The 24,063-nt window shown below is 53.6% G+C and overlaps 1 protein-coding gene across 1 annotated transcript; it reads right to left on the reverse strand.

The window, feature by feature from the left end:
* Positions 1 to 15,098: 15,098 nt before the first annotated feature.
* On the reverse strand, positions 15,099 to 23,684 carry LOC131904341 (calmodulin-binding transcription activator 1-like). Its single transcript, XM_059255452.1, has 3 exons — positions 21,890 to 23,684; positions 19,194 to 19,334; positions 15,099 to 17,269 (listed from the first exon to the last, which is right to left on the reverse strand). The coding sequence occupies exon 3, from the start codon at positions 16,959 to 16,961 to the stop codon at positions 15,312 to 15,314; it is 1,650 nt and encodes a 549-aa protein (XP_059111435.1). The 5' UTR covers positions 16,962 to 17,269; positions 19,194 to 19,334; positions 21,890 to 23,684; the 3' UTR covers positions 15,099 to 15,311.
* Positions 23,685 to 24,063: the final 379 nt, after the last annotated feature.

The following is a 24,063-nucleotide window of genomic DNA, read 5'->3' on the forward strand; positions in this document are numbered from 1 at the left end:
CTTAGCGGAGGTTTGAGGACAAGAAGTGTCTGCGCCATCGGACCCCACCTAGAAGAAAATCGCTTTCTGCTGGGCGGGGCTGCGCACACAAAAGCTGCATAGCAGACAAAGACCGAGCATTGGGGACAAAGACTGCGGCGGGGACAAAGATTGTAGCGAGGACAAAGGCGGAGCCGCAGCTGCTGCGTGCACGCGCATCGTGCGCGCTAGTGCGCTGCGCTGCGGATCAGGCGCCCCCACCTGGCCTTGAATCTGGTAAACAAGTCCATTGTTTAAAATCGGTAAAGGCAGAAATTCTCATCCTCAAATAGTCCTCGGCTCTGAGGCAGGGGAGGGACAAAGAATGCTCCCCAGAGTCAGAAGAGGACGATGCCAGTAGGGATAGCAAGACTAACCAGCCCGCAATCCTGGCGATTTTGCCCATCCCTATCCCCTTCCCCTGCTAGGAAGGGCTTCGCACTCTTCCTATGAACGCCCGCCCTTCTGCGGCAGCTGGCGTGCACTAGAACCCCACTGGGACCCGCGTCACCAGCCACTGCGCTAAGAGACCCCGCATTGCGGCGCGCGCACGCGCTCTCTTTGGGGGGGTGGGGAGGCGAGTATGTGCACAGCGCGCGCTTCCCGCCCTCGTTGCCCCAAATCTCCGGGCGCTGCAGTCTCCTCGCTCCCACCCCCGCCTTTGCACACACGTCCCCGCTGTCTGGTGAGCTGTGATGGAGAAGGTGCCCAATGACCGTGGCGAGGCAGGGACTGAGCTGTGGAGACGCGAGAGAGGGAGGGAAGGGAGAAGCTTACCACCGCCCGGCCGCTGCAGCATCTGCCTCCACACAAAGCTCACTGCCAAGCCAACCGGTTGGCAGGAGGCCAGGAGACCCCCGCCCTCCTGCTGGCTGCCTCAGCTGTCTCCAGCACTGGGGCAGATTATGCCCCTGGCGGTCTCGGTGCTGCTCCCCTCCCCCACGGACCATCAGACGGGTGAAACGGTGGGCAAGCCATGCACATTCATTTAGGAGATCTAGAAGCCCCGGGAAAGCTCCCGGATTCCCAGCCAGGTGGGGTCTCACAGTCCCGGAGACCCCACCTCTTCTCCCCTCTCATTACTTGAAAGAACTTCTGGCCAAGAACAAAGGGAAAGGAACGTCACCAGGTCCTTCTGTAATGCTTCTGGGCCTTAATGGACAGCAGGCTGGCCTTCCCCAACCAAGTAGGACCAGTTTGGTTCCTCAGAGTGGCTCCCATATGTGTGGAGCTAGGGTTCTGACGGGGTCCTGGATGGTAACACAAAGCCAATGTTGCTTAGATGCCGGGGTCCTGGTGCTATGTCTCCTGTTTTGTGCCAAGGGGTTTGGGGTACTTCAGCATGGAGGCCTGCAGAAGCGATAACTCAGTCTTGGAGCAGGAGGCTGCTGGGAAGCAGGTACCCAGCTCGGCAGCTCCACTCCCAAAAGGTTTGATGTGGCCTAGGACCCAGGGGTGTGTCTGTTATGAGGTGGTCAGGCTACATCCCTCTCACGGCATCCCCCCTCTGCCTTCCGTTAGTCATAAGCACCAAGAGGTAGACCTGACTTTCTGGGCTTCCAGGGACCAGCAGATGTTTTGTGTGCATTGCTTAGACTGAGACTCTGCTTTCAAGACAGGCCCTACACTGGTCCCAGCATCCTTAGGTTCTACTCTAGTAAGACGGACTGGGTTACTCTGGGAGAGCTTCCACTCCACATTTGTTCTGCAAAGCTGAAACCGGATTTCCTGAACAGGAGCCCCTGGTCACCCTGCCCTTCTCTGTTACATTCTGCAGGTCATCAGCTCATACTGGCTCCAGCCTCAGCCAGGGAAGCTGCCAAGACAAGCACGGTGCTCCCAGGCAGTGCTGCCAGGGTGCAGAGGCCTGCTGACCCCAAACCACCTCCAGGAGAGTTCATGGGCCAGGATGGCAGGCAGGCATCCTGTGGCTGTGGGGGCAGGGGCAGGGATAAGGTAGGGATGAACACTGAGTTCTAGAAAGCCCTGTATGTATAGGGTCTGAACCAGCAGCCAATAGGAGGAAGGCTGACATCAGAAGGCAGCATGATTACTGTGTGTGAGTGGTACTCAGCCCTTCAACACCCAGGGATTGTTGCAGCTTCCAACAAAGGTACCCCATAGACTGTTACCTCTATGACCTCCCCAAATACTTAGGCCTAGGTCTTGGATTTGTACCCTCCGAAAAACTCCACCCAGGGCTTGCCAGCTGTAGGGCATCTTGCATCATGCCCAGGTAGGGGAAGGTAGGCAGCCTCTAATCCTGGAACCCCTTAGCTGTCTTTGCCATTTTTTTCCTGCAGAGATTTTGTTGCCCCCGGGTGAAAGAAACCTGCCCATCAATTCAAGGCCAAGGCCACCAACTCTGGAAGCCCCTCTCCTCCATGGCTAGCAACCCCTACCACCTCCTTTGCAGTATACTTCCAGCCACACTCATGAGCCCAGGCCTGTCTTAAAAGCTGCACAGGGTAGAGGCTTAGACCAAAACAGCCAAGAAGCTTCGATGACGGGAGTGGTGAGCTTTTGGGAGGAGGCATGGCTACTTTTCTCAGGTACGCAGCCTGGCCACCCAAGCCTCTGAATCTGAATAAAGCCTGGGCCTGAGGTGCCCCCACAGCACCCACGCTGCTGTTCTTTCCAGGAGGTGTGGGGCTGGGCTGTGCCTCCAGGACCCCCTCTTCTTCCTGTAGCAAATACAGAAGCAGCACTAGGGGAACAGCAGCTGTTTGGACTTGCTGCTGGGGCCCTCACAATTCCCAGGAGCTGGTTGAACTACTTGGACACCTTGACAGGAGTGACAGCCACAAGCCAGCCTCACATATTTCATCTGTCCCCAAGAGAGGCTGAATTAAGACGAGGTGAGCCAGTGACCAGACACAGGCTAGCCAATGGTATATACTCACAATCCTATGGGAGGACTCAGCAGGTCCTCCCCTGGCCGACCCTGACACCCCTTCCTGCTCCTCTCTTCCAGCATTTATACATTCATAACTTTCACGTTTATGCACCAACTCTTCTCGCTCTGTACCCAACGAGGTAACCAGAACACCACTCTTACCGTCCAATGACAGCCAGTCGTGCTGAGAAGAAGGGAGTGTGGGCAGAGCCCGAGCTTTGTACTCAAACACCACCGAGTTGGAGATGATCTGATTGTTGAAGGCAACTTGTAGGGTCACAAGACCCGTGTCATGGGCTGAAAGTCAGAAAGAGAGAGGTCAGGGTCATTACCCGCTTTCAGTTAACAACCAAGTATTAACCCTGCCCATGCCTGCCTATCCCACAAGGCCCAAGGGTGGCACTTCTGGGAAAACTCTTGGCTCCAGATTCAGCAAGTGTCTAGCTGGGATCCCCAGAGGAACCTCTGCCTGTTTGTTTATTGTTGTTTGTTTATTTGTTTGTTTGTTGTTTAAGACAGGTTCTCCTGTGTAGCCCTAGTTTGCCTGGAACTGTGTAGATCAGGCTGGTCTCAAACTCCCAGAGATCTGTTTGCCTCAACCCCTGAGTTCTGGGATTAAAGGTACGTGCCACCACCCCTGGCAAGCCTCTGTGGTTTTAACTGTGCTCCCTGGGATGGGCAGGGACCTGAGCTCAGCACAGGTAGCTTGTCCCATCCATCCTTCCCAGGTTCAGGAACACCTGAGCATTTGTATTTATTTTGCCTCTCCCTGCAGCCGTGTCCTGACTCACTTCATGTAACATCCTTGGTGTTTTGGGAGCTTCTTGGCCTCCTGCTGACAGCCAGAGTTTCATCTGTGGCTCTTACTGTGGCCCCTGTTGGCCTGAGATGCTGTGGGCCAGGTAGCTACTGAGCCAGAGATGCAAGTTCCAATCTTGTACTGCCTTCCAATGACTTTGGGAAAGCAGGAGTTTGGGTTCTAGTGCAAACTCTGGGCTCAGTGACTCCTGAATGAGCTGAATCAATGGATGAAATGTTCTCATTAGGGCATAGAAAAGCCAGCTGGAGGTGGAGACCTACTTTGCTGGGATGGAGGCTGCTGTTCTCTGGCCTCCATCAATATCTTGGGGGCTGTACTGTGGTCCCCAAAGATGTCCTTAGGCAGTGGTGGCGATGCTAGGGCTTCTTCCCCTAATAGGGGTCAGGTTATGTTTTCTGGGCACTGCATTTATGGAGCTGGGACACCAATACTCAGGGCCTCCCCGGCCGGATTTCCAGGGAGGACGCATGGGATCATGTTACTGTTTGGGCTCTTGGCTTTCAGAAGCCTACGGGCAGGAGGAAGCCATCCAAGTCAGCTGCTCCTGAGGACAGGGTGAAGCTCTGGCTTCTCTCAGAGGACATCTGCAGATCCCACTTCCGATGGGAAACCCAACTCATTGGCCATGGCCTCTCTCCAACTGAGGAGTATGTAGGAATCAGGGCTTGGGGATCTCACTATCCAAGTGTGACCAGGAAGTTTTCCTGCTCTGCTCCAGGACACAACCCTGAAGGATGGATGAATGGGCTCCATGGTAGTGGGGGTCATGTGGGACGTCCCATGGTGCTTCCTGGACAGGGATCCCCAACGGTATCCAGAGTCTTCTGCCATCTGACTACATCCCTGGGCAAAACTCCAAGATTGTGGTTACTATTCTCTGCTACAGACGTGCCTGGTTTACCAACAGGAAGGAAGGGCTGTGGGAACTCTTCATTCGATCCCATGGAACTCTGCTCTCAAGGTGGGGAAGCTGTAGTGCCTGGTGTCCCGTGTCCCAGCAGAGGACGTCTCTTTTTTGTCACTGTCCTGGCATCTAGACAACTCACAGGACTGCTGAACGTCTCCGAGTCTCAGCATTCCCACTCTCCCCAGAGACGCGATGCGGTGCAGGGGGCCCTGCCACTGTGTTGAAGACAGGCAGGGCCCGCCTCCTTGATTTCCTTCCTCTCTCAGCCAATCAGCAGTTCCTGGCCCCATGCATCCTCGTCTCCACTGCTTCTGCTCTCATCAACCACCATCCTTTGCCTGGGCTGACACAGTGGCCTCCTGTTTCTGCTGCAAGGCGAGGGGTGGAGGGGGAGGGTACGGGGGCAGGGGGGCTGTCTTGCAGCACCCTTAGAGGAGGTTGCCAGGGGAGTCTTCTTTCTTAAAGCCACCCTTAGCCCTGTTCCCCTGGCTAATTTAGGTTATTGTTCCTCCTAACCCATCCTCTCAGAATAATCTTTTATTTTTTATTTTTAAAGACAGGTTCTCACTAGCCAGGTTGTAACTCACTGTGTAGACCAGGCTGGCCTTAGACTAAGAGATCCACCTGCCTCTGCTCCCCAGTGCTGGGATTAAAGGTATCTGCTAGTACACCCCGTTCAGAATCATCTTTTAAATACATAATTTAGAACAAATCATTCTGCTGCCTAAAACCATCGACTTCCCATGCGAGTACAATTAAATCAGACTCCAATTTGCCAAACCTCTCCCTGCCTCGGGGCCTCTGTGCTCCCTGCATCCTCTCTGCCTGTTGTGACACTTTGTTCTACCCTTTCCAAGACTGGCTCCCTGCCATCTTTCTTCTGCCAGCCTCCAGGAGAGGCGCCTCTCCATGTCTGAGAAGGAGCTGCTACTGTGTATACCCTCTCTCCACTTGCCCTCATTGTATCTTTTAGCTCCTCTGTTATCTTCCTGTGGCGGAGTGTCAACCCCCAGCAGCTGAGACCCTGCTGGTGCAGCTCTTCACACTCAGTGCCCCAGTCAACGTCCAGATCCTGTTTGATCATCCCTACCTCCGTTAAGTGAGCTGTTTTGACATGTGTTCTACTCACTTTGGTTTCATCTTTTGCCTTCTGATGACTTCCTAGGAGGCCAGGTGGGGCTTGCAAGCCGGCAGACATCTTGGTAGACTCCTCTGCCTGCTGCCTCTATTCCACTGCATCACCCTTCCTCGGCAGCCTGACTTGACTGACAGCCTCCAGGTTCAGGACAGTCTCAGGCCTAGTGTCTACTGTAGCAGCGGTGTGTGAACTTGGAGGAGCTCTGTTCTCAGTCAGGTTTGGTTTTGCCCAGGCAGGTGCACCAGGCTGCCAAGCGGTTGGTATTTGTGTTCTCTGTGCCTCCTCTCTCTTCCCAGTCTCAGCCTCTAAGGTGGCCTGGCTTGTGTTCACCTGCCTTCAAATCCCTTTTTTGGCAAGGCCAGTTTGGTTCTAGTGTCTGGTGTTCATCCTTTACCATGCACTTCAGTTTCCTCTGGGAGACCCCACGATGACATCCCTAGCAGCTGGTATCACCTCCCAAGGAAGAGGTTGGTTGACTTGACCCAGCCTCTTTGCACTAGAAGCTCTTTGAGTCAGGTGCCCCTGGGGCTTCAATCTAGGCATTCACTCAATCCATGGCAAATGACTCTTACAAATGATTTGGAAATGATGAACTAATGAATGAATGAACCAACCAATCAATATACCCAACAGGACCTGTTTTAATCTGGATGTTAAGACTGATATATCCTCATGGGGCATGCTCTGTGAGGTTGGCTGCCAACAGGAGGTGCCTAGCAGTCAGACCATGGCACTCAGCCTCAAGTTTTGTGGCATCTGGTTGGAGATGGGATATTTTAGAAGCACCCCAGTGACTAGGCAAGACAGTTGCCTGGGTGGTCTCTGTGTATTAGCAGTGCAGTGAAGTCAGGAGAATTACCTGAAGAGACCGGAAGAACCCTGGTTCCCTCTCCTCACCGTGGCCTTTATGAGAGAAGTGCCAGAGGCAAGAGCTTTATGATCCTTGGTCATTTCATGCTCCCAGCCATCTGGAAGGAGGTCTCCAAAGATAGAAGGTCAGAGGCACTGATCTCCAAGGTAAACACAGATGTCATGTGGCTGACCAGGACATACCTGGGTAGGACTGATGACAGCCCCCAGAATCCTCAGGGTTCTGACCTGGGATACCATACAGAGGTCAAAGCCCAGTCCTTTGTCAGGAACCTGAGGCAAGGTCTAGGTATTTAGACAGGCACAGGAAATGGCATCTATTTATAGGCCAGGCAAGTCTTCTTCCACAGCAGGTGCTCAGTGGACAGTTTAATAGCATGCTGCCCTCTCTTCTGTGCTGGGATGGGCTGTCTTAGGCCAGGGTGGCCATCTGGATGGCTTCTGTCCAATTTCAGCAGGGTTGCTGGGAGGACCTGGGGCTGGCTAGGCCCTCTGGAGACAGCCTTGGAGCTGGCGAGAGCTGGGTCAGCAGGGGGAGGCTGCTATAGGCACCGGCCCTGAGGTATGCAGAGTGAAGGAGGTGCTCGACTGTGCTGAGAGCTGGATGCCAACCCCCCTGAAGCAGGGTATTCTGATCTGGTGGGTTGCAAAGGTTGTAAAGTGGAGGGGGAGAGGAAGAAGAAGAAGGAGCGAGGAGGAAGATGAGAAGGGGGGAAGGGGCAGGGAGAGCAGGGAAAGGGAGAAGAGGTAGAAGTGGAAGAGAAATGGTTGGTTTGTGGGCCCTAGAGTGTCTCATAGGGGACAGGGCGAGCGAGATAGGCAGGCACTGAGGAGACCACAGCGGAGTGTAGGGGATCCCTGTCGGCCTGCACAGCCCTGGCCAGTGGGCTTCCGCCCACCCGGGGGTCTCCACTCTCCTTCCCCATCCTGACCCCTCTGTTAGAAGCACTCTCCTTTCACAAGCTCTCCGGCTTCAGACAACGTAGGCTGTCCCTCTGCCTCCCCCGCCCCATCCTCCTTGTTCTGCCTCTCCTGTTCCTTGCCCAGGCCAGATGGACGAGCTGTCCACATAGCTGGGGATGTGGGAGGTTGAGACAAAGACCAGTCCCACCCAAGTGAACAGAAGCTCGTGTTTTTCAAACTGCTTCCAAACTCCTGGAGCCTCAGACACTCCTTCACAGACCTCCAGCACCTCAAGGACCTTTGCTAGCCTCGGGGACAGAACAGGACTAAGAAAAGCACAGTCTCCTGCCTTCCTGGGGCCCACAGGCTAATGGGGAAGTAGATACGTTCAGAGGTCAAGGATGACTTAGCTAGACAGAGATACCAATCTAAGTAGACCATAGCACCCTAAACTGTGGGTCATGATACCATAGGCTGTTGCCAAAATGGAATGACACAATGATAAGACGTTTGGTAACAGTAAAACTAAACATTCAATAACCAAAAATTCAGCATAAAGGCACAGTGACTCTGAGGTGCTCCTGGCAGTGCATGTCCATGTTGGATCAAGGGACTTTACTGCAGCCTTGGTTCTGAACACATAACATGTGTGGTTTGCTCTGCATGGCTGTCATGGCACATGCCACCAGCAAGCGCTGCATGAAACACCTCAGCTCTGATCTGAGACTTGCCTGTTATGAACTGCAGTGTTTTTTGCTGTACATACCAAGTTCTTTGCTCTTATGAAACACGGTTTAATTACCGAAAACAGAGACTGAATATTTCCTGTCATTCCTCAGCATGTCAGTATCAAATTAGTCCATTTGGATTGTGTTGCATTAGAATGTTTGCTTTTAGAGCTTGCTTTTTGAGTTGCTGATCAGTTTCATTTAAAAAAAATCATTAAATGGACTTAGGACAGAATTTCCAATAGTTTCTAAAGTGGCCTTAAATAAATTTCTGCCATTTTGTACCACATATTTATGTAAATTGGTATTCTCAGCATTGATTATTATAAATCAAGATATTGATCAACTGGAAAATATGTTTTATGCCCTTTAGTATTAAATATCCAAGATTTTTTTCCCAAGGAGGATTTCCCTGTGTAGCCCTGGCTATCCTGGAACTAGCTCTGTAGACCAGGCTGCCCTCGAACTCACAGAGATCTTCATGAGTGCTGGGATTAAAGGTGTGTACCACCACTGCCTGGCCAAATAGCCAAGATTTAATACTTTATGGAAAAATAAACCCATCCATTTTGTTAGTATGCAAATTTGATTTCATCTGTAATAGATGATAAAATTATAGGAATACCAAATAACTGTCTTAAAATAAATTTCTTTATGGTTTGTTATCAGTGTCTGACTTATTTGCCAAGTTTACATGCCTGGATAGCTGAGGTCCCTTAGAAAGGTCTCAGATAAACAGGGGTGAGGAAGACCTCATGAATTAGATGATGCTGAAACCTAGGGATGAGGGAGAGAGAAGACAGAGCCACAGAAGGCATGGGTCTCTGGCTGGCTTCCCACGAGCCTCTGAGGCCTTGAAACCAGAAACATATTGTGTGTGCTTACCTCTTTAGTGTTATTCTTAGAGTGACACCCCACCCTACCCAGTTCCCCACGGTCTCGACGCATGGAAGGCTTCCCTGAACTTCTCTAACCTGCCCTGTGCTCTGGATGAACTAGTATTGTGACTGCAGGGCTCTGAGCTCCCTGTGTGTCAGGTTGGCCTGGGCTGGGGCAGGAGCAAGGTCAGCCCTGCTGTAGACCAGATCTTGTCTGTCACCTTGGAGCAGCCCCAGCTGGGGCCATCTTGGCTACATCACCTGACTAATTGGGCCTTTAAATAGTCCCTTTGCTATGTTTTCTTCACAATCCCCATTGAGCATGCCTGGTGTTCCCAGTTGATACAGGGTCCGTGAGCCCCCGCTGATGACGTAATAGACCGTGTGGGCACTTCTTCACTGCTGAGGAAAGCATGGTAACGACATGACTTGCTCAAGGTCATCTCAAGGCTGACTCAGAGTCTACTGCCCTGTCCTCCCCTCCCCACCCCCGATGAGTACAGCCTCCTCACCTGGGCAGTAGCAACGCAGCACCCCAGGCTGAATCAGGGATGCTGGCACGGAGATCTGGTCAAACAGGCAACTGTAATTATTGCTGGCTTCTTGCCATGGGCCTGTGATGAGGACCTTCACTCCTCCCTGCGGAGAGAGAACAGAGATGGAGCAGTGCCACAGGGGAGGGGACGCAGCACAGGGGAGGTCCCTGCACCGCACGCTTAGATGAAGAGGGGTGAAGGCTGCTGGCTAAGCATGCAGATTCCCAGCCCATATCCCACCATCCCAATAAGCCCTCACTTGGGAGAGACCTCTTCTAGGAGAGAGGCCTGTAGCTGTCCTGACCCCAGAGGCCTTCCTCAGCTGGTATCCAGCACCCTGACCCTGTCCTGTGCAGCTCAGAGTTCCATGACACCAGTTGGAAGCAAAGCTTTTCACGCTTTAGCCCATTGGTGCTTCTGAGAACCAGCCAGCAGAGTCCCCAGGAAGGAAGCTGAGGGGACACAGGAGACTTTCAGTCATGCATGTAGGGAGAGGTGGAGGGGACTCAGATTTGAAAACAGCATCCCCACCAAAAGACAGATGTTCCTGGAGGATACTGAAGGGAAACCCAGGACCCCCAGGGTGTGGTAGGGAAGCAGCTCAGGAAGTGGGGGGGGGGGGTGTGAAGAACACGGGAAGAGAAAAATGGAGTGAAGCATTCAGAATTCAGATACAGCCCTCGGAACTGAGCTGAGGCCTGGGATCCAGGCTGAACCTCCATTCTCTGCCTGCTGTGTCACTCAGGGCGCCTCAAGCTGTGTAAACATGAAGAATGGCCCCCTCACTGGCATTCCTGCACCACACATGCAGGCATCAGCCTGGAAGCCTAGCTAGGGCCTTAGCTGACCTTCCTCAGCTCCAGTGGACGAAGGAAAGGCTGGGCCCTCCCTAACCTGCTCTGGCCAGCAGGAATGCCCCAGAACAAGCAGCCTCATGTGGCTGCTCCCAGGAAATCTCTTTCAGGGCCATTGTTCCCGATAGTGATTAATAGCTCGCTCGTGTTCTCTCTCTCTCTCTCTCTCTCTCTCTCTCTCTCTCTCTCTCTCTCTCTCTCTCTCTCTCTCTCTCTTCCTCTTCCTCTCTCTCTCTCCCTCTTCCTCTCTCTCTCTCTCCTGAGCCCCAGGTGGAGGAGGCGAGAGGTCCCCTACTTACGGCTTTAGCCAAGAACAGAGGCAGGTCACTCGGGGTGGAGGGATGCTCTGCCCGAGGATGCAGAGGGCAGGGGCGCTGGCCTCTGGCTCTCCTGGCTAACCTTGGATAGACCCACCCTAGAGGCTCATCCACCCCACCCCCAAACAAGTAAACACCTTTCCCTGCAGGGGGGCGGAGAGCTGTGCTGGCCAGAGTGGAGAGCGCCACCTGGTGGCCTGGCTAGAGAAGGCTGAGAGGCGCTCCAGGAGCTGAAGCGAAGCTGAGGCCAGGTTAGGAGCCTGCGGCAGCGAGTGAGCTCTGACTGACTTCCCCACCGATCCAAGCCAGGCCCTGGTCCTCTGCTGCTGCCCCAGGCCAGCTAGACTCTATCTTCTATTCATTCCCTCATTCTCGCCTGCTCTTCTTAACCCTTGCCTGTCTCTGCCTGGAGGGAGCTCCAAACCCCCTACCCATCTTTGCTCTCAAGGCCCCCCCTTCCTACAATGTTCCCTGGAACCCAGACTTAGGCATGGCAGGACTGGCCTTGGGCATAAGAAGTAGCAGTTGCTGTTTACCATGACGGTGTTCTGGGGCTATGTGTGGCCCAGAGCCAGCAAAATTGCCCTTGTCGGGAAGGTGCTGGCAAACAAGCCTTCCTCTGGGTGGGATGTCTAGATTAGGTCATTTTACTATAGAGTCACCTAGATTTGGAGGCAGTGGAGAGAGCTCAAGACAGAGTTCCACAACCAGAATGCACTCCCCCATCTCGGATTATTTATAGTTTTGCCCGCATGTATATGCATGTGGACCATGTGTGTGCCCGGTGCCCTCGGAGGTCAGAAGAAGGCATTGGATCCCTTGGAACTGGAGTTGCATATGGTTGTGAGCCACCACACGGGTGCTCCCTGCACGAGGAGCAGGTGCTCCTAGTGGCTGAACCTCCTCCTCAGCTCCCAGTGCTCTTGCCCTGGGGAACTGTGTGACCTCAGGCAAGTAGCCTAACCCCTCTGGTGGCTGTGGTTTCGGATGCCATCCTTTTCTGAACAGCTCCACGAAGTAGGTTCAGGGCTCTGTCACAGTGATGGTGTAGGAGTTAGAGTGGCTGCCTGGGTGTGATGTCCTGCTCTGAGCCTGGTCCTCCCATGAACCCTGGGAAACGGGAGGAGGCTGGCTTCAAAAGGCCACAGATAGTTACCATGTGAGAAAGGGGGAAGTGTAATAACTACATCCACAGATGCTGGCGTGACGCCGGGTTGCTGCGGGGGAACAAAGGACTGCAGAAATAACTGGAGAACTTCAAGATCGTCTCCATGGCAACTGCCGCAGGACGCCTCAGCATCCATCAGTTCCAGGGACGGTTCCCATGGCAACCACTCGCCTGGCTGCACTGAATCATTTGTGATGTGTGCGTGCCTGACAGTTCTAATTACAGCTTCTGCCTGGTGCAGCAGGGGCCAGTGGCAGGAGATGATGCAGGGAGAGGGTTTAGGGAGGGGCAGGGGTGCTGTCTGAGGTCTGCGTCCTGTGAGTCCTGAGATGAAGGGCCTTGAGTTCCAATGTACTCTGGGCAGATGCTGAGGCACAGAGAGCATTGGGGTGTGTGTTCTATGTATGTGGCATGGTGTAGTGTGTGTTACGTGTGTAGTGTGGTATAGTATGTGCCTTGTATTCTGGGCATGGTATACATGGTATGCATATATTGCATTTTCACTCGTGTGTGTGTGTGTGTGTGTGTGTGTGTGTGTGTGTGTGTGTGTGTTGGGGACCAGCTGAGAGACATGGAGCAGAGGTAGAGGTAGGAGGGAAGCACACTCAGAGCCAGCAGGCCAGGCTGGGCGTGGCATGCCTGGGAACCACTGCAGTTTAGAGCTGGTGGGGGTGGTATGCCAAGTGACCACATAGCCTGACCCCATCTTTGCGACTTAAAGTGAGGTCCCAGCTACAGGGCTTGCTACGGAGTTCTTCCTGAGCCCACTTCAGACTGCACTCCTGATGACGTCAGCTTACACGTACCCCCTTATCCGCTGGCAGGGAAAGAAGGTACGATACCGAGAAATCATGCCAGCAAGGGGCTTGTGAGGAGACACAGTATCAGGAGGGAAATGCTGCCTCTTAGAGAACTGGGTGACCTCACTATCGGCCTGGGAAGTGTCCTGGGCAGGAGAGCCTCGCAAGGAGGAAGCCACCTTGGAGGCGTCACCATGAGGTCCTGTTGGGCACAAAAATGGCCTTTTACCTCTAATCAAATTGATTCTGCTTTGCTTCTGTTTCAGGGTTCCAGGAATTATCAGGGTTTCTGGAAGAGCAGGTTGGACACCCCGACTACTATTGCATTTGCCATCCTGGGCTGCCCTCTGGTGGAGAACTGCTGAACTGACTGTCTCCAGAATTTGGTCGAAGGCTGCATAGGCTGAAGAACTGAGAAAGCCAGGCTTGCTGAAGATCTCATCTCAGCAGAGGCTAGAGTGCTGGCCTGGGCGCACACTTGCAGACCAGGGAACAAGGCTATCCCACCTGCTAGGTGATATACAATGTGAGCTGCAGGGTGCAGCGTGCAGCATGCCTACAGACTTCTATGAGGGCTGCTCCTCACAGAGTCTCAAGTCCACTCCCTCCCTTCTGTGTTGACAGGGAAACTCAGGCCCAGAGGGTCAGACCTCAGAGTCAGGTCAGAGGGCAGATATGACCTTCCCAGAATACACAGTACTTTCATCTCTCCCTCCTGACCCCTTTAAATGCTTTCCCCAAGCCTCCTGGAGGAGGCTGCCCAGTGGGTCTCTGGGTGAGAACAGCAGGAGGTACAATGATGTATGCTCAGGAGAGCAGGATGACAGTCAAGCCATACCAAGAAGAAACCCAGTAGGGGCCTTCTGGGTGCCTACCAGGGGGCTGGAGTGTGGCAGAGTGGAGGTGGACAGGGCTGGCTTCAACTGGGCACCTGATCCTTTAGTCTCAGAGACTCTAGGGGTCCCGTTGCTGCTTTACATTTTTTGGGCTTTTTTTTTTAATGTTTTTTTTTTTTTTGTTTTTTTTTTTTTGTTTTTTTTTTTTTGTGAGACAGGGTTGTGTAGCTTTGGAGCCTTCCCTGGAACTCACTCTGTATCCCAGGCTGGCCTCAAACTCACAGAGATCCTTCTGTCTCTGCCTCCCAAGTGCTGAGATTAAAGGCATGTGCCACCACTGCCGGCGCTGCTTTATTTACATTTTTTTAATTTAATTTTTTATGTGTATGGGTGGTTTGTTTGCATGGTGTTTGTGTACAATGTGTAAGTGTGGGCCAGAAGAAGGTGCTCAGATCTCCCAGGACTAGAGTTACAGACAGCTGTGAGCTGCCATGTGGGTGCTGGGAATTGAACCCTGGGTCCTCTGGAAGAGCAGCCGGTATTCTTAATCACTGAGCCATCTCTCTGGCCCCTCCATGGCTCCTATTTTAGAGACAGGAAAGGTGGCAACTTCTCCAAGGTCGCTGGAGTATAAGGGTAGAACCAAACTTCACACCAGGTCAGCCAGTTCCAGCCCCATGCTCCTGACGGTTCACCTGCCGTCAACGGTCTCACCACTTCCACCAACATCCTGTGGACACTCACGGGACCTTATGGGCAGCAGCTGCTCTGCCGAGACATCAGCCAGCTCCCCAGGCTGCGGGTCCAGAGGCCGGGCTGCAGCCTGTACCACTCTGATACCTTTCTGACCTGGGGCATTTGTGCACAGGTCGTCTTAGGTTGGCTTTACCAGGGGAGAGGAAGTCTGAACCTAGTCCCTGCCTGTCACCAGATGATGTGGCCAAGGAACCAAGAGTTACAGGCAGCCACCCCTGGGGTAAAGTGTCTGGTCCAGAGGATGTGCTGGTACAGCCAGGGAAATCTTTAAGCTCTGCCACATGCAAGCAAGGTGTTCAGGGGATCTGGAGCCACATTGTCCCCCTTCCTAGTCCATTCTATTTTAGTGTCCCTGGGGCAAGACCTGGGTCTTCCTACAATCCTGTTGGAGCAGCAGTCTCTAAGGTCAGCTCCCTGGAAATCAGTCCTTGGTGAGGGGAGGACAGGCTGTGGCCTGGGTCATATGCCATGCTGATTTTGTAGATGGCTGAGTGTTCCACAATTGTACCCTCTCTGTCACTTTTGGTTGGGAAGTTTTCCCATTTGCTTTAGTGAAGCCAAAGCTTGAACTATAGGGAGCAATAACCCCACGACTCTGGTGTTGATTTCTGGATGCTTTAAAAGTGCCACCAAGACACCGTCCATCCCCAAAAGAAGGGAGGGTGGAGAGAGAGAGGAAGAAAGAGCGGGGGACTAAACAGGAGGAAAGGAAAAGAGAAAAGAAAGAAAAGGGAAGGAAAGCCAAGGTTGTGGCTAGAACACAGCAGACTGCTCTGGTCAGAGCTGGGAAGGGCGACTTGCCTCCTGGAATAGCCCTGACTGGAAAACTCCTTGCTACAGAAAAGTCTAAGAGCCACCGCGGAAGGGAACAGCTTTGTGTTTCTGGTCAGAGCTCCATCCAAAGAATGGCCACATGCAAACAAGCTTCCCAGGCTGCGCCATGGCGCAGGTGAGGTGGGTGGTAGGGCGGCGTGTGGTAGCATCTTAAGCTTACCTCTGGGTAAGACCACTCTGGGGAGTAGTCAGTCACCATGAACACCCGTCCGGTCTGCTGCAGCATACCCAGGGTGCCCTGAGCAGAGGCAGCTGAGACCACCTCGGCGACATGCATGTAGGCCATGGTGCTGGCCCCGGCCTCGGCACTGCTCAGCTGCAGGCTGCCCTGTTGGGGGCTACAGCAGGGAATACACATCTCCGCCTGGGTGAAGGGTGCACGTGCCCCATCTTCGGACTGTGAGAGTGCAGCGCTGTCCCCCGACACCAGCTGGTGCCCGTAGATTGTACCACTGCCCCCCTCAACAGAGATGAAGTCATTGATCAGGTCTGAGAACTGATTGCTGAAGGAGATGTCAAAGTGGTCCAGGCTGAGCTCCATATTAGACGTGTTGCCCAGGCTGGGCTGGGCCACCGGGTAGAGTCCCTGCACCACATTGCTTGGGAGGATGGGGACACCACCTGCACTTCGGATCACCCCATTGGTCTCTGGTTGCAGGTAGTGCTCAGAGCCACAGGCCTGCAGCTCCCCAGACTTGAGGAGGACCTCGTTCCCTTCAGCTGCCTGAGAGGTCTCCATGGTAACCTCCCCTTCTGCCGTCATGGCCTGGAAGTTGGCCTGGAATTGCATGAGGTGCAGGGAGGACGTAGACTCTATCCGAGTTTCCACGTGGCCACTGCAAGAGCTGGTTTGGGATGAGGCCTCCGTTTTCACCGTGGGCATCACAAAGGTGGCCCCAGAGTCGCTCAGGCTGCTGTGGGTATTCTGCTCAAGGGGTAGGGGTTTGCTGGCATCCTGCAGGAAGAAGCTGGGGGAGGGGGTCTGGTGGATATGGGGGCTGTGGCCTGTCTGGCTGAAGCTGGACGCATAGTCCTTGTTGGAGTCTATGGCACTAAAGTCCATCTGCTCAAGGGTGGTGCTGGGACTCAGGCCACCGCCCGATGGCAGGAGGCTGGATCCCGCAGTCAGGGTAAGGGAACTGGATGCTGCAGCCGCCGCTGAGGAAGAGTACGCTGCCTCTTTGGCCATCTGCTGCTCAAAGGAGGTGTCTTCGGTCTTGATCTCCTTGGTGAGGACGCTGGTGAAGCCAAAGCCCCTCTCCGAAGGCGGCGAGTGCCGGATATTGGTGCTAACCATCTCAGCTTTTAGGCCCCCACCCCCGTATGTCTGGCCCTGCTTTGGATTATTGAGGAAACAGTCAGGGTCAAAGTTCATGGTGGTTTCTGGAATCTTCCGGCCACCATCAAGGGTGGTGGAGAGGACCAGTTCTTCGGACACATTGGTGGGCAGCATGGACAGGCTATCTGAGCTGCCCGCGGTGGGGAAGGCAAACTTGTGGCCGTCAGAACTTACAGCCAGTACAAGGCCCTGAGAGGCATCAGGCGAGAGGAGGTGGTGATTGGGGCCAGCGGTGGGGGACATGGTGTACACGGCCTCATTAGTGACCTCTGACATGAACACTGTGGCACTTTGGGACAGTCCCCCCATCACAGAGGCCACTGCCATGCTGGACACACCTGTGACAACTGGGCTGTCGACCATGTCTGGGTCGCTGTTGAGCCCGCTGCTGATGGACACCGGGGAGCTCTGGGTGGTGTCAGGGACCTCCACCTGGTTGGTGGAGGAAACCTCCGTGCTGTTCTGGTGCAGCAGTGATGGCTTGGCCACCTTGCCGTTCCTCTTTTCCCGGCTTGTGCCCCTGCCGTGGCTGGGTTCATGTTTACCCTCTGACACGTCATTGTGTTGCACCTCCGAGTGGCCCCCATAGCCCCCAGCCCGTGGCTCCACCTTCGGTGAGATGATGCGGTGTTTGGCACTGTTACACTTATGATGCACGCTGCTGCCCGCTCCTGTGGAGATGGGAGCAGAACACACACACACATATATGCATATGCATATGCACACATGTACACACACACACACACACACACACACACACACACACACACACACAAAGTCAGAGCTGGGATTTTGGCTTATTCTTCTTCCAAGTAGCTAGATGGAACCCTTTGCAATGTCCCCATCCAGACCCCAGGCGGGACATAGACCACAATTCTTGGACACTTGGGATCCACTCCCAGACCTGGAGCTCTGCCATGCCCTATGTGACCACCCTGAAATGACCAAATGATTTGATCCTGTTGCTCTTTTTCAAAAGCAGCAGGATGTGGTGTGTGGGAAGCCAGGGGGTGTGGGTGGGGTGTCACTTTTCAGCAGAATCCTGTTCACCATCACAGACAGACACTGCTCATCTGGAAGGGCTCTTTCTGACCTGGAAGGCTCATCCCAGGGTCTGTGACTATATCTCCATGCCCAGCCTAACTTCTCACACCTGATTCTGGCTGTGTAATGTTTCAAGAAACCCATGACCTTCAGGACCCTTGTTCTGGGGACCAGAAACCAGAGATTGGCCCAGGGAGGAGGAGAAGGAATCCCTGTCCAGGTCAGCTTTCAGACCCTAGAATCAAAAAGCATTCTAGACTCTGCTCTAGGGTGAGAACTTATTTAAATTCTTTTTTCAAGACAGAATTTCTCTTTGGATCCCTGGCTGTCCTGGAACTCATTCTGTAGAACAGGCTGGCCTCAAACTCACTGAAATCCACCTGCCTCTGCCTCCCAAATGTTAGGATTAAAGGCGTGTGCCACCACCTCCCGGCTTAAATATTTTTATCCACATTGAGTTTTGGCATATAGGAATGGGGAGGGACATGTGTCACGGCATTGGTGTGGAGGTCAAGGGACAACTAACACAAGTTGGGTCCCTCCACCCCTAAGTAAGTTGAAAACTCAGGGTAGCTTGTTGCAAGCGCGTTTACCTACTGAGCCATCCTGCCAGCCCCACATGAAGGTCTTGGAGGTGACACTCTCCACCATTCAGTTAAGCCAGGACCTGTCCTCAACTCTTTGGAACCTTCACATCTTCAGGGATTACTCCTTCCATTCTATTAGACGGGTCATTTTGCTTTTGAGAAAAGGGTGAATTCTTCCTGATTCTGTTTCAGGCTAACCATCTAGACTCCTAAACGTATGGAGTCTTCACAGAGCAGGGACTCAACTGATTGATGGATCTAATGAAGGCAGTCAGGGGAGTGAAGAGTCATACCCCACAAAGCAAATGCCATGGTCAGAAAAGCAGAGACCTTAGGGTGGAGTGTAGGATACCTTCCCTTCTTGGAAGAGACGGAGGCCAAAGTCAGGTTTAGCTTGAGTGGTCCCCTTGACTCAGGACAGATGGTGACAAGCCTCAGCTGTTGACCTGAGCCTCCTGCCGAGGCTTCCTAAGAACATGGTCCCCACAGGCACCTGCAGTGTGTGGAGGCCCTGGACCCCAACCATCTCTACTCTTTGGGGGCAGCTGTGCGTTGCTCCTTGTCCCCACTGCCCCACTGGAAACTGCTCTCTCTTGTCCAAAGCAGGCTATGATGTTGACTCTGGGGGGCAGGACCAGGGTGAAGGGCCTGCTGGGTGCCTCTCTTAGCTGCCGTGATATCAACTGGCTCCTTGTCTCATCTCTTTCTGGACAGGATAGGATGGCCTGTTCCCTAGGATCCCCAATTCAGCTCTCTGTTCACAGAACAGGATGGCCCTGTACCATGTGCCCACAGAGACCTCCACTCACCCCTTCCCTCGATGGATCGACAGCAGTGCCCCGCCCCCCAACTGTGCCCAGTGCCACCTGGCTTCTGGAGACCGCTGCTTATCCCTTTCCTCACTGGACAGGACAGGAGAGCCCACCCGATGTCCAGTACCACATGCCCCCGGGGCCCAGCTCACCCAGGCTGCCGGTGCAGAGGCAGTTGTGGGTCCGAGGCTGGGGCTTGGTCTGGTGGCTGTCAAGGATTTGCTGCACCAGCTGCTCCACTGAGAAGCCTGAGCTGCTGTTCCCGTTGCTGCAGGTCCACTTGATACCATGGACTGCAGGGAGAGAGAGTGAGAGAGAGAGAGAGAGAGAGAGAGAGAGAGAGAGAGAGAGAGAGAGAGAGAGAAGCAGAGGTGTGTAAGGGGCTGCTGGCGAAGGAACTGTCCTGGGGAGATGGTATCAGGCTCTGAAAGCTCAGCATGCTGGAAGGCCGGCGCTAGGACCTATTTGGGAGGCCAAACTATCTACCAGGGTCTCCGCTTTTTTTGGAGCTCTGAGCCCTTCCTTGCTTCCCCGCCTTTGCTGAACTGGGGAGGAGTTTGCCTAGAGTCTCGCTTCCATTTCTCCAAAGTCAAAGGCACTGGATGGCTCTTTGGGGAGGGGGTTCCCAAGAAGAGGTAAAAAATAAGCACAGGAGGAAGACAGGAAGTTGGGGGGGGGGGCTCCAACATGTCCGCAGACTGTAAGGCTTTGTGCAGACTCACAGGGCAGAAGTGAGAGGGTTCAGTGAGCAGGAGGCCCCCGGAGCATGTGTGCAGGGGCTCTCCCCTACAGGGAGACTCCAGCTTCTACCCTCCCCATACTTCTCCACTCTCAAGAGAATTGCAAGAGAAGCTGGAGCTGGGACAGGATTGATAGGTCCATGAGTGTAGGGACTCAGTCCCAGTTCTAATTGGTGACCCACCATCTTTACAGCTGCTCTGGGGTTTGGCTCACTCCTGGGTATCTGTAGTCCTTGGAGTTGAGGTGGAGAGCCCAGAAAGAGGTGGCCACCTGCCTGGCAGGATGAAGCTGGATGGACCCCTAAGACAAACGGACTTGCCCTGTTGAGTGTGTGGAGGAAGCAGATCCTACCAAGAGTGCGTTGAGCCCTGAGTGGGTGCATGACTCCACTCAATATTCTGGCGTCTCCAACAGTGAACCCACAGCACTGGGGCTCAACCCTACTGGGGCTCAGTAGGGAGGTGAGTGTGTGGGAGAAAAAGGCAGAGAGGTGGGTATCAAGCATGGGGACACCTGTAGGGCTCCAGAATGCAGCCATAGGGGGTGTAATCTACAGGACAGGGGGGAGCTGGGACAGGCTCACATCTGGGTTTAAGGCAAGGGTTGTTGGATCTTGTTGTGTGAGCTCAAGGTGCATTAGTTTGCCTTTCTGAGCCTGCTTCCTTGTCTATAAAGTTCAAATGGGAATAGACTAGGGTATGCCTCACCAGCTAGTCAGGTAGAAGACCCATTTGTATGCCTTCATGCAAACTGAACAAAGAATAGCGTTGTCATAGCTGTTCATGATGAGGACAGTGATGATGGTGACATGGATGAAGCAGGAGGTGGTAGCAATGTCCCCGGATATGGTTGAGGCCCATAGAGGTCTGTGACTGGGATGGAAGCTTCTTGGTAGTGAATCCACAGACAGCTCAGTCTTCTAAACGCAGTATAGACCCCAAAGGTGGCCATTCACCTCAAGCTGCTTTTCCTCATCACATCTATGGTGGGTTTTTAAAGAGAGGAAGCCAGGTCTGTGATTGTGCCCTGGCGGGCATTCTTCAAGGCTGTCTTCCTTTCGGGCTCCTCTTGTCCACGTGACCAGGTGATGTTCACCTTCCTTGCCATTTACTCCTCTGGGGGTCTTCAGGGACTTGCTTCCAGAATCTTCTGATGTCCTCAGTGAGTTCCAGCTTCTGGTGGCTCAGAGACGATGAGACTAGGTGGCCTTTGCTGCTAGTCTGCTGATCTGCCTAGCCTTGGAGATGTCCCTGCCTGCTCGGAGCTTTGTGGGGTGGTGAGATGATGGTGTTTGCAGTCCTTCCTTCTGCAGGTCAGGGGAAGGGAGCTCTGTTCTTGGCTCCCTGTGTGTGTGTGGCTGTGTTCCAATGGGAATGGGAATCCCCACAGATCCAGGAGGCCTTAGATCTTGCTAATTAAACCCATTTAGGTTTCTTCTTTCTGAACATCATGTTCCCGGGATGTTTCCAGGAGCAGAAAGTAGGGCCCAGGTTGCCATGCATCACTATAGCTGTGTCATCTCCTTTTCAAATTGTCCTCTGTCTAGAGTCCCAGCATACAGGCTGCACAGCAGCAGGAGGGTCCTGGGCATGGGCCAGGCCTCTTACCTCTCCAGATTCATTTCACAGATGAGGAAACAGGATCAGGGAGGGGAGATGACAGCACACATCATATCCAGGAGCTGGAGGGTACCAGAGACTCTCCTTCTGCTCTCCAGAACGTGCAACAGCCTATACCAGCTGCATGTCCCCTCCTTGGTACCAACAACTTGATATTGTGGGGCTGAAGTGTTTCAGGCATGTTTTAAAGCTCCTACAGTGTGTGTGTGTGTGTGTGTGTGTGTGTGTGTGTGTGTGTGTGTACATGTATGTGTGTACATGTGTGTGTGAGTGTGTGTGTATGTATGTGTATATATGTGTGTAAGTGTGCATGTGTCCTTAAATGCCACCAAGATAGAACACATAACTCTGTCCTGACCCTAATCCAGCAGGGAGTGCAAGGCCAGGAAGGAAGGTCTTGCATTAGAATATCTACTGTGGGAACCTTGAGCAGGCACCACTTGCCAAGCCAAGCCACATGCTCTTTGGGGACCCCCCTCCCCACTTACTTCAATTTGGCTTTCTAGAGAAATGAGTGTTCTCAGGGAAACTCCACTGCCGACTTCCAGCCACGTGTCAGTCTTAGATCACGCTTTGGATTGGATGGGCTTGTTAAGCGTCCACGGGGCTGGTGGCATCTGGGAGTTTCTGACCAGCTCCCTACATGCCCATTCTTTCTCCAGCCCCCACTGCTGCAGACTCATCCTCTCTGCCTCTTGCTTTCTTCCTTATGTTGTGAAAGTTATAAAATGAAAACCCAGCGAAGGGTGACAGATTGCAAGCAGCGAATTTCTGGATGCTTAATGCAAATTACCCAGTGTCTTGGTATCTCCAATATGCAGATTGCCCCCTCCTCCATGGCGGGGGGAGCCCCCTCCTTCAGGGTGGGGAGCTGTTAGTACTGAATATCAAATACTATCAAGACGGCTTTTAACATGTCATGCTCGGCTTCCCGACACGTAATGAATCAGCGGGAAAGGAGATTTCTACTGCGGAGGAAAAAATGTGTTTTGAAGGGAAGGTTCATAAACGTATAGGGCACTTGCCATTCACCACCCCTGCCCAAGGCCCACACTTACCCTATGATGGCAACAAAAGGGAACTCAGGAAGTGCCCTCGATCAAATGCAAGGTTACAGAGAGGAAAAGAATGGCCAGGGAAACAGCCCCTTTGGCTCTAGGTCACATCCACCCCCTCCCAGTCACTATTTGTTCCTCCTGGCTCAGGAGGATGCCCCAACTTGGAAAAAACCTCAGACAGAGGGACCCTTTCTTCAGTTTCCCATACATGAAGCCTGGGTAGTGGTCCCTGGGCTGGTCGAGGCATAGAGGGGAACCTGAGTCCCCAGGAAGGCAGGGATAGGGAATGTCCAAGAGAGGGGATAAAGCAGGGATGGAGTGGGTAAACTGACCCTAGTCCAGGCCTCCTCAGGATAGGAACAGCTGGGAAGGTCACACTGATCTACAGGAAGCAGATGCTGAGACCTTAAAGAACTCCATCTTGTGGCTTCCTACTGAGTCGCCTGGGGACCCTGGGCTGCCTGCTGAGGGGTGTGAGGACCTATGGTCGAGCTGCAGCTGGGGGTGGCCTTACACCATTGCTGACCTGGCCTGTCAAGATAGTCTCCCTAACCAGAACCGTGGCTCGACAGCTCCCCCACTACCAATAAATGAAACCAATGAGAGCACGTGGCTAAGCTTGGAGACCATCTTCCCGAGAGGCAGTCAGCTGCCATGGGAGAGTGATTGAGATGGGGAGAAAAAGGGCTGGCAAAGGTGGGAGACTTCATCTTGACACGGGCAACTGCCAGCTGAGGGCATTCTGGGTATGGCAGCTCCATCCATGAGTCTCCCAGAGGAAGTGGAGTGCATAGATCTCTCTGCCTGTGATGAACTGAATGGTGTTTCCCCAAAGCTACACATGGATCCCCCCAACAAATCTTTAAGAAAGTCATTAATAGATGAGGTCATAGGCCCTCATGCCATAGGCAGACAGCCTGGAAGTGCCTGTACACAAAGAGAAGCCATGTGAGGTCACAGCAAGATAGCAGCTGGAAACTGTGCAGAGCCAGAAAGAGACCTCGCCAGAAGCCAACCTCAGAGTCACCTTGACCTTGGCCTTCCAGTCTCCAGAACTGGAAACAGCAAGTTTCCACTGTGTACACAGCCTAGTTAGTGGTCCTCTGCTGCAGAGATGCCTGCAGCCTCTACTCTGCTGTTATCCCAGGATGTCGCAGGCTAGGGGAGGGGTCACAATGAATAGATGTGCATTCTTCACAGCTCTGGAGGCTGGAAGGCCAAATCCAGGTGTGGGGTTAGAGAGCGCAGCTGGGGCAGCATGGAGGAGCAGGGGGAGCAGGGAGGAGCTGGGAGAACAGGGAGGAGTTGGGGGAGCAGGGAGGAGCTGGGGGAGCAGGAGGAGTAGGGAGGAGTTGGGGGAACAGGGAGGAGTTGGGAGGAACTGGAGAGCAGGGGGGAGCTGGGAGGAACTAGGGAGCAGGGGGGAGCTGGGAGGAACTGGGGAGCAAGGGAGATGGGAGGAACTAGGGGAGCAGGGGGGAGCTGAGAGGAGCTGGAGGAGCAGGGAGGAGTTGGGAGAGCAGAGAGGATAGGGAGGAGTTGGGAGAGCAGGGAGACTAGGGAGGAGCTGGGGGAGCAGGAGAACAAGGAGGAAATGGGGGAGC

Source organism: Peromyscus eremicus, chromosome 2, assembly GCF_949786415.1.
Source record: "Peromyscus eremicus chromosome 2, PerEre_H2_v1, whole genome shotgun sequence".
Lineage (NCBI taxonomy): Eukaryota > Metazoa > Chordata > Mammalia > Rodentia > Cricetidae > Peromyscus > Peromyscus eremicus.

What these genes read in the sequence shown, in the direction of transcription:
- LOC131904341 (XM_059255452.1), bottom strand. Translation starts at nt 16,961, where the DNA reads ATGGTCGACAGCCCAGTTGTCACAGGTGTGTCCAGCATGGCAGTGGCC.